The sequence below is a fragment of the Oryx dammah genome, unplaced genomic scaffold (assembly GCF_014754425.2).
Source record: "Oryx dammah isolate SB20612 unplaced genomic scaffold, SCBI_Odam_1.1 HiC_scaffold_5, whole genome shotgun sequence".
Classification (NCBI taxonomy): Eukaryota; Metazoa; Chordata; class Mammalia; order Artiodactyla; family Bovidae; genus Oryx; species Oryx dammah.
In genome coordinates this window covers 3,695,086-3,713,561 of record NW_024070189.1, presented here as the reverse complement: position 1 = coordinate 3,713,561, position 18,476 = coordinate 3,695,086, and the positions used below count along the sequence as shown (strand labels likewise).

Genomic DNA, 18,476 nt, shown 5'->3' with positions numbered 1-18,476 from the left:
TCTCCTGCCACTTGATCTGATGCCAAACTGAAAAAAGTATAAGAAACACCCACCCATCACATGGTGAATAAAAGAGCTGAAATAAACACACGCTCTTTGGATGTTTCTTTTTTCTTGGGCTGAGGACAGTCATATGCTCCTCCGTCTATGCGATTTTCCAGGCAAGAATGCTGGCGTGGATTGCCATTTCCTTCTCCAGGGGATCTTCCCAACCCAGGATTCGAACCCGGGTCTCACGCATTGCAGGCAGACGCTTTACCGTCTGAGCCACCAGGGAAGCCCGCAGTTTTACTAGCCAAGCAAAATCGTAGGAAAAGAAATGCTCTTTATGAGATGATGTTAGTTTTCCAAAGTTTATTTCTTGGAGATAGAAGGTTGCATTTCAGGGACTGAGGAAATACTACTGCTACAGGTGTTTCTACTAAGCGTCTCAAGAAACGGGATGAATTTTAGTAAGCTTAACAGCCACACGGGAAACAGCCTAGTATTCAGCAATGGTAGGATCGGTAAATAAATCGCGGTTTGTTCATGTAACGAAATGGATAGACTTTACCCTGATTGTTCTTTTCAGCTATAGATTTTCACATTATCAGACAAGCGTCTGTGTTACTGAAAAGGTTTCGATGCCAGATTTGACTGTGCAGTTGAAAAGGAAGCGATAATAAAGGGCCCCCGTGCGCTGCAGAGCAGCTCAGGGCTTCTGCGTGGGGAATGACACGGCAGACACGCCCCGGGAGTCCTCACCACTGCTTCCCTCCCACGTGGACAGCTGTTCGGCTAAGTTCCGGGGATGGTCCCGGAGAGTCAGGCAACGCTGCGCTCCCAGTGCAGGAGCGAAGAGGGGCTGGACCAGCATCTTCTTCCGGTTCTGCCACCTGCTTAGACGGGGGTCCTGGTAAACTCCGCTTCACACAGAGCTTGCCTCACCCCCACCCAGGCAGGGGAGCTCGCATCTAGCGTTAGCAATTCTGGACCACCAGTCGACCGACGTACACAAGGTAGGAACTTTCTCTTAACATCTGACAAAGTATCCGGTACAGAGTAGCTTGCCACATAGGCACACATTGCGAAGCACCTCAATAAACAAGCGCTGGTGAACCCACGCTTCCACTACGAAGCAGAACTTCGGATTCAGTGGAAGCCCGCCGTGCGGTCCCATGCCTGCCTGCCAAGTGCCACCAGCACTCTAAGCCTTTGCAAGGATTCCCTTTTCCTTTTTCCGTTCTTATGGATAAACTGTCTCCCTGAGCAGAGGCTGATTTAATTTTGCTGGCTTTCACTTGATTCTAGGATAGAACAAACTTGGTTGTCCGCCTTCCTCTCAGGTTATTCTGCCTCAGTTTCCTTTGAAGGGTTTGCTTTCTCTTCCTGCCTTCCAAATTTTGGAGTGATCAAAAACACAGTCCTTAGACTTCATTTTCTATTTAAAGTAATGGATGATGACCAGAGATGATAATTTCAGACAGACTCAGGGTTTAAAATATCATCTGTATACCACTCCTCGGAACGGAGCTCCCGTATCAAACTGCGTAACTCAATGTACTCATTTGGATGTCTAATAAGCATCTCAAAATTAACTTAACCTGAAGTTAAGCCTTTGATATCCTTCCCTAAAACCTTTCTTTTCTTCTTCATAAACAAATGAAACTCCATTATAATTTTAAACAATGCCACTCCTTTGTTCTATTATTTTTTCCTCTGCAAGATTAGATAGAGACGTGCGAGAGCCTCACAATATTGTTCCATGTGCCTTAACCTGTCAGCCATCCATATGGAAATTATCCACACGAAGGGAAAAAAAACATGGTTTTGTTTCAAGTTTTCTTTTACTTTACTCAGATCTACCTTTCAGTTTATGAATTCTCTCTATAGCTGAATCCTTTCTTCTAATGCCTTTCCATTTTAACATTCAATTATGTTTTCATTTCTAGAAATTTTATTTTAAAAATAGTTTTGTTCATCTTTTGGTAGTTTCTTATACATGTTATAAATAATTTTTAATATATTTGAATACTTCAAACATCTCTGCTGAATTATGTATCTTAGCCTTTGATATTGAAGCCTCTGAGGATGGGGGTCTTGTCTTTTTTTCCCTGTGGACTTGCAGTAATGCTGGCTTATTCCTGCTGTTCTCTGTGATTTAGAGAGTGAGTTCATGCTTGCTGGCATGCTATTTGTTGGTTGGGATGATTTCTGCCTGTTTTTCTTGGGCAATGGGAACTCCTGTAATGAATCCTTTAAAAACAGTTATAGGCAACACAAATGATGCAAATACTGTCGATTCAGATAAGCCCACGTGGATGGCAGCCAGCGACACCAATTTTCAGGAGACTCTTCTAAAAACCACCTATAAATAGCCAAGGCTGAAAATGGTAGCTTTTCTTGCTGCCTGCCTCTTCAGCTTCTGGTTTCCTTGTCTCATCTCTGCTCACTCTTTGTGAAAGCGAGCAGCCTTTCCTATTTGTGCTCCCTCTAATTATTACGTCCACGGTGCTCCACTGCTACGGCTAATTGTTAAGAATATCTTCTTGCTAGGCTATGAGCAATTTCAGGATGGGAATAAGTTTTATTTATTTTTAAATGCCCAGTGCCTGACACATGTTTTTAACTCAATAAATTTATTTACTTTGAGGAAAAAAAAAAAAAAGCTAAGTAAATGAATGTTTAGAAAATGGTATTTTAAACAAACCTATTATTTAAATCCTTGAGGTTTTCAATCTTATCTCAGTACTCACTGGCCAAATGAGAACCTCCTAAATTCAGTCTTGTTTATTATTCTTAGTTAGTTGAACCTCCATACAGTCTATAGTGAAACACACAAGGGCACGGGCTGCTTTATGCCTCACACCCGACCAGCATCAGGGAGGCCATTTATTGTCTCTAAAAGAAAACAAAAGACACTGTGTTTTCTTTCTCTTTTATTGCAACCCATTGCAAGGTCAAAAGATTCACAGAAATATAGAAACTACAAACTGGATGAATTTCCTTTACCCACTCAAAAAGACATTAAAGACGAAAGACCAGACTTTTCCACTACAGCAATATATTTCATATAGACTTTATTCTGAAAATACTGTTGACATTTTGGAGAGGATAAAAAGCCCTGCGTTAAACATGTTCACATATATTTATGACATTCTAAGCAAAAAAAGAAACTTTAGATTGCCCAGGAAAAAATTCATTTTAAGCCTTGTTTCAAAGTATCTAATGAGAACACATTCAACAACCATCACAGGATCATTCAAGGTGATGTTTTCTTGGTTGTTTTTGAGATTAGTGCTTTGAGGCTGGATATGGTATTTCTACAGATCCCTACAAATACACCAAAGCAGTTTTCCAGGTTACGATGTGTCCGGCTTTCTGGATTAGTCGACACCTTAAAGAATAAGTGCAAGTCCCCCACCCCACCCCCACCCCCCAGGCTAACGCATGTTACAGTGCTGTACTTCAGATTCAAACAACGCAACATTTAAAAAAAATCAATTATACACTTTTGAAACCATTTGACAACCAAACTGTAATGCTCCCAAGATTATTACAACTTTGAACTGAAATGGCACCATCTATATCATTGCTGGCTCTCCCCTCTTCTTTTTAACTATTTAAAATATAGTGTGACATATATAAAAATTAAACTTTGCTTATTCACTCAAGCTATTACTATACATGTCATCTTATAAATTAGTTTTGGATTTAAAAACCAGTTAAAATATTGTGACTTAAGATATTTTTCAGTGGTGGGGAAATGAATATGAAGACGATACCGTTGGATGTGTAGGAAGAATTACGATTTATTAATAGCAAATAGCTTTTTTTCTTACATAAATTTTATTCCCTTCAAATTAAATTAGTAACCCATTTAGTGATGGAAAAAATACTTTTGGTGTTTAGCGACTAGATTTTCCAAACTGACTGGAATTAAAAGCAAAAACATGCCACATCAGAAACATGTTGACATGATCGAAGGAAACAGTTGTTTACATAAAAAGAGTTATTATAAATAAGTGAATGGTACTTGAATGTAAAGTTATTTTTCACTTCTTACAGCTAGTATCATTTTAGCAACACTGGGACTTCTATAAAGTGAAATTCAAATCTGAGTATATCTATTAAAGACCAAAAAAAAAAAAAAACAGTTATGTCCACATTGAGAAAGAATAAATAGCAAACTCACAAGTCAGGGTTTTGTATATCTAACTACTGTGAAAGATAATCACGCTTTAGCTTAAAAAGGCTCCCTGCTGTCTTGATTATAAATCAAGACTTAGGAAAGGTTATTATGAGCCTGAGTCCCTACTATGAATTAATTGTAAAGATGTGTGAAATCAAAACGTATATTCATTTACTAATAGGTATTGCCTAAACTGAAAGCTGGAGATCTTTAATTAAACAAAAAAATGCTTATTTCTGACAAGTGTAAACAGAATCTTAATGAAAAGATTTTCTAACTTTTCTTCTGAACTCATACATTAACCAGCAATAGATCTCTGCAATAGCGTAAGGACTAGTGAAAATATAACATGCACATCTCCAAAAAACCTGCTCTAAAGCCCAAAGCAAAGCAAAAAGAGAAAACAAATCAACAGAAGGATTGTCTACTTATAGCTCATTTATTAATCTTCTATTAATGTGACTAGCCCCAAATCTCAGAAATATACTTTCATAATTACCAAATTAACAAAAATAATTAAATGATCTGTAGAGTTTTCTTTTTTTTAATAGCTGCACACTATTAATTACATTGGTGACTTTAATGTGGATAATGCTAAGATTAGCTCCAAATATCATTAAAATATATCCGGACCAGTTACTATCCGTGAAATAAAAGCTAATAAAATGTTAACGTAAAACTCAAATACTTAGTACTCCAGAGAATTTGGCAGAATAGTGAATAATTAACTTTTATGAGCTGGCCAGCAGGGTTCAGATCGCTGACTCCACACGGAAACTTCACAGAAGGCCCTGCTCTCTCTAGTCCCTAAGCTGCCCGCTGGACGGCAGGTGGGGAGCCCCGTGGGGACAGGGCGCTAGGGGGAACGGCAGGGGAGGGCGGGGCCTGGAGAAAGGCTTAGGGAGACAATGCGTGCGTGTGCGTGTGCGCGCGCGCACGTGTGAGACAGGATGAGAACCGACACCCGCGGATGTGCTTGAAAGCCTGAAAAGCACTAGTTCTCAGGCTTCTACTTAGGGCCACGTCACTGCCTGCTGGTGACCATCCGCAGAACTGCACAATCCTTTCTCATCAAAAAAGAAGGCAGTCGCCTTCATTTGGGGGCATCTCCAATGGCAGAAATTAGAAGCTCAAAATAATGGATCCTTTTTTTTTTTTTTAATTCCACAGTAAAAAAAAAAAAAAAATTAGAGAAATAAGCCTTTGAACTTAAAAACTAAAGGTCTGTGCCTGTCAAAATCTTTCATTTTTAAGACAAAAAAAGACCAGCTCACCTGGGAACAAATAGCAACTGCGCAGATGCTATGCAGTATGCAAACGCGACGCGGACACACACAGGGGGCACGCGCGGGGACACAGCACAGTCGCGCCTCGGCTGGGGCCGCCCGCCCCAGCTCCGCACCCTAGGAGGAGGCGGCAGACACGCCGGGCGTCCAGCCCAGCTGGTAGGCCCTCTCCAGCGTCCTCTTGCAGTCCTGCAGGACGGTGCTGAAGGTGATGTGCGGGTACTGCTGGACCAGCTGCTCCACCGTCACCTCGCTGACCTGCCAGAGAACCAGAGCCACCGTCACACAGGCGCACCGCGACCCCCTCGTCCTTCTCAGCAGCGCCAGCAAGTGTTTGCTGGGAAGACCTGCCCTAAGTACGACATTCTACCTGGTGCTAGGTAGTACTAAGTTCTGTGTAGTACTAAGTACTACTAAGTTCTACAGAGTACTAAGTTCTATGTAGTGAAAGTGAAAGTGAAGTTGCTCAGTTGTGGCCAACTCTTTGCAATCCCATTGCATTGCAGGCAGACGCTTTACCCTCTGAGCCACCAGGGAATTTACATAGTACTAAGTTCTATGTAGTACTAAGTAAGTAATGCTAAGTTTTACATAGAACTAAGTTCTACATAGTACTAAGTTCTACATAGTACTAAGTACTATGTTCCCCCATGGGTTTGTTTTTTTTTTTTTTTAAAGATGTAAGGTACCAGGAAGTTAGTGCTTTCTGGGAGCATAAATGAGCATGCTTGCCTAGGTCTGAACCGTGTCCATTGAAGGGTGAGTGCCTGGGAGGGGAGGAAGCATGAGACGCTCTCACGCATCTCTGACTCTGCCACCCACCTGGCAGCTTTTTTAGGAGAGAACCATGGACTGCTGGAGAGGATGCACAGGACTCCAGATAGGAGTGCTGGGCAAAATGTTTATTTTTCTTCCCCTTAAATTTTAAGTTAAGGTGCTGGCAAACCTCAGGCCCCTTTGTGGAAAAGAGCTGAAAATGTGAGGAATCAATCACTAAAACATACATGGTTGGCAGGTCAGAGATGGCCCCAACAGACCTTAACCATCAAAGACACCACCTTGATTCTTGATTAGACAAGGCAATCAGACAGGCCTAATTAAAACTAACACCTTTTCAATTGCTGTGCTGTGAAGGGATTAATTTGTCAATTATTTTTAAGCTGATTGCAGTTCATATCACAAAAGTAGACAGCTTCCTTCATCCTTCAGATAAATAAATGATTAACCTAAGAACCGCAACTTTTAGGTTGCTTTATTTAAAATCTTTATCGAACACTTCGGCATTTTCAAATACAATAATGCTTCATTTATATTGAATAAGCTGGTCCGCAAGAAGGTTCTGCTGAGACACATTTTTGTGCTTCCTCTCCAAGTCTGTCCACTACTGAAAAAGATCAGGACCATCAGGAAAAACCTCAAACAATATCAGACCCTTGCAATTTGCTTTGAAAGCCAGCTTGGGAGTATGCTGACCGTGACATTAAGTCCTCTGCACTTTTCTGAAATAACATGGTGTTCTGTTAAACTATGTTACATGTAGTCTTTGTTAAATTCAGAGTTGATATTTCCATATTGCACTGATGATGTTTATTTTTTGTCAGAATTTCTATTCAAGACTTTCTTGTATTGAAATCGTCATTCCAAATTCAACCAAGCTATGCAGTTCAATCTTTTTGTGTTACAATGTATGACTTTTGTTTACAAAAACATGAAGAAAATAATTTTGAATAAAAAGAAAAACTGATATACAAATCAGAGTTGAGAATATCAACTGCTGACCTTAAAAGGATTTCTAAGCAATATAACTTTTTTAAAATTTAAATTCTGCCTAAGTCTAGCTTGAGTTGAGTCTGCTTGAAACAGTAACTGACAAAGTTTTGCATCACCTAGCTGTGCCTGTCTCTCCAGTACATTTCCACTATTATCCAATCACCTGACCTAATGTCAAGTTATCAAGCTGTCTGAGTCCTTTCTGGCCTCAGGGTCTTTGCACCTGCCGTTCTCTTTATCTGGAATACTTTTAAACCCGCCTCCCCCTTCAGAACCCCCTTCCCATGGCTAGTCCTCCTCATCCTCAGTTCAGTGTCATTTCCCCAGGGAGCTTCGATCCTTGCTCTCAGCCTACTTCCCTCCTCAAATCAGGCGAGGCTTCCAGGTCATTCTCTCTTCCAACACTGCCTACTTTTTCTTCATGGTACCTTCAAAAGTCAGTTTATAATTGCTTTGTTTAATGTCTGCTCCTGTTCCAATGTAAGATCCACAAGAACCATGATCATTTTGTCATTCGTAAGCCAGACTTCTTAGTGAATGAAGAAAACAATAACAAACTACAAACGGAAAACAGAAACCCAAGAGCAAAGCGCTGCCAGACACCAACATGCTACTGGCCAAGACCAGCAGCCTCCCCAAGACCCGTCCTCAGTGCAGGGACTCTCCAGACTCCAACATGCTACCGGCCAAGACCAGCAGCCTCCCAGCTCCTCTGGAGCCTCCCTGACCATGCCGAGCCCTCAGCGAAGCTGCACGGGGCACTCCTGCTGAGCCCACATGGGCACCTGCAGGCCCATCGCTGCAACACCCTCAGCCTGCACCGCAGTCATCTCTCCACTTGACTCTCTTCTACCTGAACCAAGGTCTGGGCACCAGAGACTGCCTTTCCTCTCTAGGGAGATTATGGAGCTCTGTACAAAGCAGGAAAGAACGTGGCGGCCATAGCTGACCGTGCAGTCTACCAGGCACAGGTCAGAATCCTGGTTTCACTTCAAAATTCAGTTTCCTCAACTGTAAAAACAGGATAGAAGTGCCGATGTCATAGGATGTTACAAGGATAAAATAATATGCCTAACACTGTGACTGTGGTGTTGGAGAAGACTCTTGAGAGTCCCTTGGACTGCAAGGAGATCCAACCAGTCCATTCTGAAGATCAGCCCTGGGATTTCTTTGGAAGGAATGATGCTAAAGCTGAAACTCCAGTACTTTGGCCACCTGATGCGAAGAGTTGACTCATTGGAAAAGACTCTGATGCTGGGAGGGATTGGGGGGCAGGAGGAGAAGGGGACGACAGAGGATGAGGTGGCTGGATGGCATCACTGACTCGATGGGCGTGAGTCTGAGTGAACTCCGGGAGATGGTGATGGACAGGGAGGCCTGGCGTGCTGCAATTCATGGGGTCGCAAAGAGTCGGACACGACTGAGCGACTGAACTGAACTGAACACTGTGACTGACATAAAAAAGTCCTCAAATGGTGGTTCCCATAGTAGAGCTGAGGCTCAATAAATTATCATTACTGAGTTGATTAATGCTATGGTAGGGTGACCAGTTCTCTACAGTGATGTTCAATATTGTTCAACCTCTGAGATATTTCAGAAATAAACCTTGGTAACATTAGCTATCACCACAGGGTAAGAAGCAACCTTGATAATACACTTCATATATAAGAAGAATCTATCCTATCTTAAGGCTCTCTGAAGAAGGGTCGGAAACTTTTCTTAGTAACAGAGTCTGGGTTTTCAGCAGCCGCTTTCAGGAAACCCTCCCTTTCCTTCACCTGATGTTCCCCCAGGCTGCGGGTGAGGTTACTTTCTTCCCTGCTTCCACAAATAAACTTGGAAGGAGGCTGGTCTCACTCAGGAACAGCTGAAGTCACCTGGCTGAAGGATTTTCAGAAAATCTCCCTCAAATGGCAGAGAAAGTAGATGTGGCCCAATCACCAGCATTCAAGAAACAACTAACTGAAAACAGATGAAAAACGGAGGCAGAAGAGAAAACCTCTAAGCCCACCAGAGAGATGGGCTTGTCTTATACAGTACGTCTCTTCTGATCACACGTAGGCCTGTACAAAGGTTTACACCAAGGACTGACAGACATTTTGTTTTGGAGGCCCAATTTTTATAAAGGTGAAGTATCACCATGTGATAGCTGCTTTGCATGAAGAGAGATAAAATTCACCTTAAGCAAACTTGATACATGAAGATACTGATTTATGAAGTACAGGAATTAGCTTCAGTTAGGGGTTAACTGTTGACTCTAGCAAAGACTCATGGTAGGGTTAATTTAGTTGGTCAGCTCTCTTAATGTGTTTTTATATCCCTTGATTTACCGAAATTCAGTCTACCTTTTTCTGTTGCATAAAGCAAGGCCCACCGATAGCTGAGAATACACAGTGGGCTAGATTTCTGGCTTTCATAGGTTGTGGGTTAAAAAAGGACAGTCATCTGGTTTTGTGTAGCTGTATAAAAAATGCTACAGGTAATCCTCTGTGGATATAATGTATCTTCTAAGCAGTCCGTTTGCTAACTGTGTTCTGTAAAGTCTAGAAAATAAAGCAGTAGGGGAAATGCAAATACTCCATTTCAGAGCTTTGTTGGTAGAAGCTATTCAGGGGAAATACATGTGTTCCCACTAGGGAAGGTTCTATCTTTTACTTATAGTGTCTCCTGGCGATAAGGTGTGACACATTTTATACTGAAGCTATTTTCATTTACTCCTCACAAGTATACACTATGCTCACCTCTTTGTATAGACTCCAAAAGCAGTTTGGTGCCTTAGAGAAAAAGTTGGGTGTAAGACACTGGGGCAGTCCAAATCATTTCAGCTCCTCAGGCCTACACAGGCGTTTCTGCAGACACTTTGTCATGCACAGCACCACTTGCTAGAATGAAAAGAACTATTCTCGTTCCAACTCATAAAATGTATGTAACATAAAAACAGAACATGAAAATGAATTAAAAAATTTTTTCCCATGATCCTTGGTCATCTGTTCTTAATTTCTTTTTCCTCTGCTGCAAACTATCCATGGAAATTTCTATATTACACATAAGATTTGGGAAATGCAGTGGCTCTTCTTAAAGAAATACTCAGCAGTGTCATCTGGAGAAATTACTGTGATTAAAGCGGGGGGTGGGGGGAAGCATGTACTGCAGGGTTTTTTTTAAATGTAAGAAAAATTGGATTTTATAGTTCTCTCCAAAGACTGTATAAGCATAATTTACATTTTCAAAATTATTATAACTCTTTTTAAGGTAGTAGCAATTTGTCTGGTATTTTAATCTATTTTGAGTTAACATCTATTAGCACTTTTTGAAAATGTGAGGCAAATTGCTGTGCTAATTAAGGTAAATCACACCACAGTTTCATCCTATCGCTGCTGCTACTATCGCAGGGTGAGGAGAGACTGGGCAGGGTTTCTGAGATTCAGTTTAACCTATTTACCTAAACCATCACCTGTTTCTTCACCTCCTTATAGACACTTTCCAAGAAAATTCCAAAAAGTGTAGGATTAGGCCTAAATTATCTCTCCAATGATACCTATTGTTCAAAAAATACAATATCTGACAAAATCTGTTGAAGAAACCATTCATTTTAAGTTATTCTCATTTCTTCTTTGACTCATGTTATAAAATAGAATGTATTTCTTGTGTCGAGGGGGAATATTTGGCACCAGAGTATATTAAAACTACACTTAAGAATATAATGATTTACTTAAAATCATTTTTTTTAATGGAGAAAAGTTTCCCTGCAAAAAGTGAACATCAGTCCAAAGCACCCTGAGCAATGAATGTATTGCACCCCTCCTGGACCATAAGCTCCTTGACAGCGAGGAGTACGTTAGTCATCCCCGCGTCTTCAGGCCTACACATACCACCTGGCACATTCCCGGCCCATCAGAATATAAGCCCCTGCTTCTCCTCACTGCCAAGCCCCCCGCAGCGAGCGCGCGCCTGGCACGTAGAGAGTACTCAGTGATAACTGGGTGGCTGAGTGTTGCTCCATGAGTGTGTACCGAGGGACCAGAGAGGCACCAAACGGTACTGCGTCAGAAACAGTGGCGACCAGCTCACCTCGAGCCCAGACTGCTCCGCTACAGTGGGCGCAGGCTCTAGAAGCTCGACAGTGCGGCAGCTCCAAGCTCCTTTGACCCTTCGCAGTTCACACACAAGGTGACTCTTGGAGCGCCTCTCCTTTCTCTTCTTGCCATCTGACTCCACCGGGTACCTCCGTCCTGACACACCTTGCCCGGGCTTCCCAACGCTGTTGCACAGGAGACCACAGCGGTTCGCGATGGCGGTTCAGCATCACGAGCGGCTGCTTGCTGGGCCACGTGGCCGCCGGGCGGTACTAAGGAAGTGCCGAGGCTATAGTGCGGCAGTCGCTCAGTCGTGTCTGACTCTTTGAGACCCCATGGACTGTAGCCCGCCAGGCTCCTCTGTCCATGGGATTCCCCAGGCAAGAACACTGGAGCGGGTTGCCATGCCCTCCTCCAGGGGATTTTCATGACCCTGGGATCCAACCCGGGTCTCCCACATTGCAGGCAGAGTCTCCACCATCTAAGCCGCCAGGGAAGCCTTAGGCTATTCTTCAGACGGACTGAAGGCAGCCCTTCCTACTGGGGATGTGTGGCTCAGTACGCTGGGGAGACAGCGCTGAGAAGCAGGCTCATGGCGCCTGGCCATGTGCAGGTTCCTGAAGCTTTGCAGAAACCCAGATTCACAAGCTTTCACACTTCAGTTCGCAGCACCAGCGCCGCCCTGCTCAGGGTAGCAGACCCAGGAGGGCCCCACAGAAGACTCTGCAATTTGGGGACATTTAAGGTTCCTTCTGAGGTCACAGTTGTCTGGTGGCAGGGGAACCGAGGACAGAGTGTCTGACTCAGAGCAACGCTATCTCCACCTTCTAATTGCTTGGGCTTCAGCGCCTCTGCACGCCTTCACTGTTACTTGAGGGGCTCTTTTGGGGGGGTTGGTGGTGGTTGGTTTCATTGTCTCAGTCATATTCGGCATTTGTTGTCTCAACTGTCCAGCTGATCCCCATCCTTTGTGGCACCGGGGGCTGGCTTCATGGGAGACAGTGTTTCCGCGGACTGGGCGTGGGGGAAGGCCTCAGGATGGTTTAAGTGCGTTCCGTTTACTCTGCACTTTATTTCTCTTACTGTTATATCGGCTCCACCTCAGAGCATCAAGCGCTAGACCCTGGAAGTCGGGGAACTCTGAGCTACTACCATGGGCAGTACAGTCCCAAACAGGGAAAAATTCTCCCACTGGAACTGCCGCACACTCCCCATGGAGAAACACCGTGCTCTTCCAGATTAGGTGCTCATGAGGCAGGATAGAAACTGAGGACATTTTTTTCTTCATGGTTTATTTTGGCAAAACACTTGAAAATAATTTATTTTTCATCCTAATGACCAGTAAGGCAGAATGAAAGTGCGTCCCCATCCTAGTAAGGATGGAGGAAAAACGCTCAGGGAGCATCTACCGGTTTCCAAGCATCTAAGCATGGACACTGCTGGCTGCAGATGAATCGCACCTCAGACTAAATCAGCATTTCATGTGGGGTCACGGCTGGCGAGCGCAGCCAGGGTCGCAGCCAGACCCGCAACGCAGGCACCCTGGGCCCCAGCCGCCCTGCCCTGCACGCCGTGCGGTGCACCAGCTGTCTCACCAGGACCTCGCTGAGCACCCTCCTAGTGAATGCTCACGGACGTTCATTCTCCAGGTAACACAGAATGACTGCAGGCTACTGTAACACGTTTCAAAGACCTTTACGACCTCTTCAGAACGGCTGCCCTGCAGGACTGTGAATTCTAACCGCTCTCTTCTGGCCTGCAGAAGATCCTGTTATGGAACTGTGGTTGCGTGAGACCCTGAGACATGGAGGAAGCATGATGAAGCCATAGGACTGCCGTGGGCCTTTGAGAAGGCCAGTGGCCACCCCACGCCATAACCCGGCATTTTCTCTCTGCAGTCTCCTGTCCCTCTGGGTCCCGGACGCAGACGGGCCAGCCTGGCAGGGACACTCCCCCACCCTCCTGAGCAGAGAAGATGGACAATGACAACAGGGAGAGCAAAGCCTGAGAAACGCGTTCCGGGGCATGGAGAGGCGGCTGTGGGCAGAACTTCACAGGCCCCGACCTCCACCAGGAGGACTGGAAAGGGCTTTCCAAAATCGGGGGTGTCTGAGTGGACTCCGCAAGGACACGGAGATATCAGCTTTGATGCTACACGCATGAAACACACGCATGTTATTCAGGGGAGAAAGGACATGTGCTCAAGAGTGTCTGTCCTTCACTTTGTAAGGCAACGCTTCTCTAGCCCGTCTCACAAACTCGACGGGGTAACTGAAGCAGGTTCTTCTCTGCAATGGCACTGCTCTGAGCTTGTTGCAGTGGTGGGGGAGAAAATAGGTCCTTCCCCTCCCCGTTTCTGAAGGCCGAAGAGTAAGGAGCCCCCAGGGAGCCCGGGAAAGTGTGGCAAACAGCACAGGGGCCTCCTGCCTCCTAACTCTGGCTCTCCCCCTCAGCTGGTCTGCCGTCCCTGCAGACTTCCCGGGCAGTGCCCCTCGCTGCTCACAGCCCCGTGGGCTGACTCCCGGCGGCCTGGGGGCAGCGTGCGGTCTCCCGGGCAGTCAGGAGCGGCTGGGCTCCTGGGACACGTGCTGGCTCTCCCTGTGGCCTGGCGTTCGCCAAGTGCCAGCAGAAATCCTCGTGGGCGATGCAAATGCAAATGAGACCCAGTTGCTCTTTCGCCAAGTGCCCACTGGCCCCAAGATGGGCATGTACTTAAATGGATAAAATAAGGGGGACAGGAATTTAGTAAGACTTCAAATTTGCATGTCAATGAGATGAGTCATCTAAGTGCAGTGTAAGATACTTTACATAGGCCACTAAGGACAGAATGAGAGAGCAGACCACACAGGGATTTTTCTCTTCAGGACCTGCACTGTCAACCACGTACGCCGGCTCTCTGCAGGCTGGGTGGGTGTTTTCATGATTCTGTTTCCCTCCCTTTGCAGCAGGACACCCATGGCCCTGTCTGGGTGACTCGCCACATCCGGCTGATGCCACCTGCAACCAGGGCAGGGAGGCCTGGGACGCCAGGAGTTGGACGCCGCTTCTAAGGTCTCTCCCCTTGTCTGCTTCCCTGGGGCTGCAAGCTGAGCTTCCCCGTGGTCCAGCAGCTCAACAGGCAGGAGGAGGCTGCGGGAGGACCTGCAGTGAGGGGAGAGGCTGGGGAGGGCCGCGGGAGGACTCTGAGTGTGAGCAGAAGGCACCCGCGTCTGCAGGCAGTCACGTGCCTTTCCACTCTGCTTCCTTTCTCAGCCAAACCAAGGTCTCTCTCCGCACCCCACGGCGATTCATACATAACAAATATCAATCTGTGTTTCCCGATGTGGGATGGATTCAACTGTGCCAATAACCCCCCCAAAAGAGAATTCATTTAAGAGGTCTCTGGACTTCAGCATCAGCAGCTGCCAAAGAATTCCAGGGACAGTTTTATCCCAGAAAATCTCATGCAGTTACTGAAACTAGGGGATAACTAAGAACATCCAGAATACCGCACACACAGCTTAGGCGATCTTGTTACATAACTCGTAGCAGAGGCATGGCGGTGACTGCTAAACGAAAGTAATTAACACGAACATGTTCTGTCCACGGAGACTAAGGGGAAACAGGTGTTCCGCCTAGAAAAAAACATTTCTCAGTGGATTTCCTACGAAGTCAAAATGTCTTGGGTTTAACTCACAAAAAATTTTAAGTTAAAAAAAGAAATTAAACTGTGTCTGCAACTAAGAATACAAACAAGAATACAGTGGTTCCCAGTCCAACTGCTGATTAGAACCACCTGGGGAACCTTTGGAAAAAGTCTCAGTGGCCTGATCATATCCCAGACTAAACGCATGCCAGTCTTGGAGGACTGGGACCCTGGCATAAGTATGTTTTAAAGCCCCTGGACGATTTCAGGGTGAAGCTCAGGTTGATTGACGAGATCCCAGAGACACAGAAGGTGGCCACCCGACCTTCCCAACATCTAACGGAGGGAAACAGTCCCCTACACCCAGCTCACACAAGCACCCAGTGCTTTCTCAAGGACATGACTGAGTGTCTGATATAATTTTAAGGAGAAAATGACTATCTCATTGGAGTCTAAAAACCACCCGCTAAATATGCGCGGTTACAGGCCACCCTTAATGCACTAGGCCTCATGCAAGAACCTCATGCCAAGAGCCCAAGGCCTTCGAGGATGTATTTTTTATACAGAGGTAAGAAATATTACCCTTGGGTGGCAAAAAAACGCATCTCACAATCCCAGAGCAGAGAGAGAGACACCGAGGATGCGACGAGCCCGACAGAGGCAGGCTCACGGGCGCAGTCAGCCTCGCCAGGTGCAGTCTCCCCACCCAGAGCCCGCGGCGGCCGGAGCGCTCTGCTCTGTCAGTATCACCGCTGGCCTGGCTTCAGGCTCTCTTTCTCGGGAAATGTGGGTGGCCTGTCAACACTAGCGGTGCTTCTACTCACCGGCGAGAAAGCTACAAGGAATCTGGAAGAACGGGGATCACAGACACGCCTGCAGCACTAAGTGAGAATGGGGGCTCGCCGACCTGAAGCCTCTGATTAGAGACCAGGGTGACAGGCGTCCAGCAACTAGACCGTCAGAGAGAAAAATCAGCGACGTTTTCACTCCCTGTTCCACAGAGCGAGCCTCCACCCAGAAGGATGTTTCAAGCCAGGCGGAAACTTCAGGTGTAGTCTGGGATAGGATGTCCTGAGGCTGCAAACCTATGGTACTGACCCATTGTGCAAGGCTGTACATCTTTCGTACAGATTGCACGTGCGGCAGAGGTAACCAACCCTGACATGTGTGCGACTCCTGGATGGACAAAACCACTGGGGAAGACCTGGTGACTCCCCAAAAGACTACCTGAGGGGAGCTGGGTCCTAACAGGACACTTGATAAACGTCGTCACTGAGGGGACAGCGAGTGTAACATACTTATGGGAACACATCTGTGTTTCTAAATTAGACTTGAGCAAGTTAAGCTAAAAAACACAATTGAGAGAGAAAATGCTCAGAACCTAAAATTATGTTTTCTTTTGTGCTTAATGGCTTTCTTGATTTCAATTTTTATTTTCTTACATAAAGCTTTAGAGCAATGGTAATCACTAGTGGACACCTGATTAAAAAAAAGAGATCTTTCTAAAACTGAATTTCCAGCAGGTAGAATTTACAGATTTGACCTGTTTCCTAAAATAACTCTATTAGCAGCAAAAATTTCTTCTGCATAAACAAGCGACAGTTTTGCCCTTCAGAAGAGAGGCTCCACATGAATCAGAGCAGTTCAGGGTTAGGCTCCGACAGGTGTGAGTCTCGTCACACCGCAGATGTCTGAACTCCGTCCTTGACTGACCTGGGCCCTCGAGGCAGCACTCAGAGCCCGCCAGCTACAGGGAACTGGTTCTAAATCCAAGGTGTCATCTTTCTTACTCACTCATTTATTCCCTGCCGTCTGAAAAGTGAACGCGAAATAGATACTTTTTTATTTTCTGTCAAATGATTCACAAACAATGGGATCTAATGGTTTTCAAACTCGCTTTTGGTTGTATGATACTTCTGCAAACCAAAGTAGTGAATAAGTAAACAAATCAAAGAGATAAGCCAAGCGGATGAAGCGGTCTAAGTGGGTCACTGCGGCTGCTGTTAGGCGCCGGGACAGGCCCTCTGGCCTCCCAGCCACCCTGTCTTCCCTAAGAGGCTCACAGGCACCTCCTTGGGACCCTGGGGCCGCACAGAGCGCAGGTGGGGACAACCCGCAAGCCACCTGTCCGCTGTCCACTGCGTGTTCGTTTAGTATCTGTAATGCACCAGCCACGGAAGCAGGGCCGGGCTGTACAGCACAGGCTAGGACCCCACAGTCCTTACATTCTTAGGAGGAGGGCGTCCTGGGGATGAGGATGCAAGAACCCACCACCACGACAAGTGAGGGCTAACACCCGTGACTTTCTTCAGGGAAGGAACTTTACAGGCACCGACTCCCTTAATCCTCCCAACAGCCCTGAGATCGGTGCTCCTCTCTTCCCCACTTTACGGATAAGGGAATGCAGGTGCAGAGAGGCTGCCTGGGAGGAGGCAGGAGCCAGGAGCCTGGCGCCACGTGGGTGTAGCTGCTCGGGGATGGAGCGAGCTGTGGTCAGGGGGGTGGAAAGCGGAGTTGGTGAGATGGAAGTCGCTGTCGCCTGCAGCGTGGAAAGACCTGTCGGGGGTGGTGAAAAGTAACGGCAAGTGTTCACGGTCGGTCCTTTCTGGGAACTGAACCGTCGAGTGCCAGAAACACAAAACTGCAAGGATGGTTGCCGAAAGCCACGTGAGGCCAAAGCGAGGTTCTTCGCACAGAAGAAACAGAACTTCTGGCGCCTGATGCCACTGTGCCTGCCCATTTGCTTGTCTGTCTTCCCCAGCGGGCTGCAGGCTCCATGGGCCAGGAACTCTGATCTTGTTCACTGTTTTTTTCTGATCTGTCCCCTGTTACAGATACTGGAACATGGTAAGGAGCTCAACAGATGCTTTTTGAATACACTGATAAAATATACAATAAACATTGGAGGCTGGGGAAGGAAACTGAGGCTTTCTCTTGAAAAACTACTTGCCAGACGTGGTAGGCCCTGGTAGCCTGGTGCTGAGCTGGGGGGCCCCCTTTCAGGGACCTGCAGAGCCCCCAGTCTCCAGAGTGTCGGCAGGCGGCCCTCATTTCTACTTTGCAAAGTGATGCTTAGGAGTGCTGGGGTCAGAGTTCCTGTAAGAACTCCCTGTTAACCTCTTCTATTTCTAAATCAGAAAAAAACAATATGATCCTCCAACCATAACTCTTCCTTACAATTACTTAAGGGCTTCCCTGGTGGCTCAGAGGGTAAAGCTTCTGCCTGCAACACGGGAGACCCGGGTTCAATCCCTGGGTCGGGAAGATCCCCTGGAGAAGGAAATGGCAACCCACTCCAGTATTCTTGCCTGGAGAATCCCATGGATTGAGGAGCCTGTTGGGCTATAGTCCACAGGGTCGCAAAGAATCAGACACGACTGAGCGACTTCACTTTCACTTTCATAATTACTTAAGCCAAATCAGAGTTCCAAGGAGACTATTTACTGCAAAGCAATGATGCTTCAGGCAAACTCCAACATAACATTCTATTCACCCCGCAGCACGGCAGGCCTCCTCTTTCCTCCTTTAAAAAAACATTTCACCGTGCA

At 46.0% G+C, this 18,476-nt stretch overlaps 1 protein-coding gene across 1 annotated transcript in view; it reads right to left on the bottom strand.

The window, feature by feature from the left end:
• Positions 1-2,903: 2,903 nt before the first annotated feature.
• FBXL17 (F-box and leucine rich repeat protein 17) overlaps positions 2,904-18,476 on the bottom strand; it is a 504,895-nt gene continuing 489,322 nt past the window's right edge. The window contains exon 10 of the mRNA XM_040239500.1: positions 2,904-5,715. Coding sequence (XP_040095434.1) covers positions 5,575-5,715 — 141 coding nt within the window. The 3' untranslated portion in view covers positions 2,904-5,574. The remainder of the gene's footprint in view (positions 5,716-18,476) is intronic.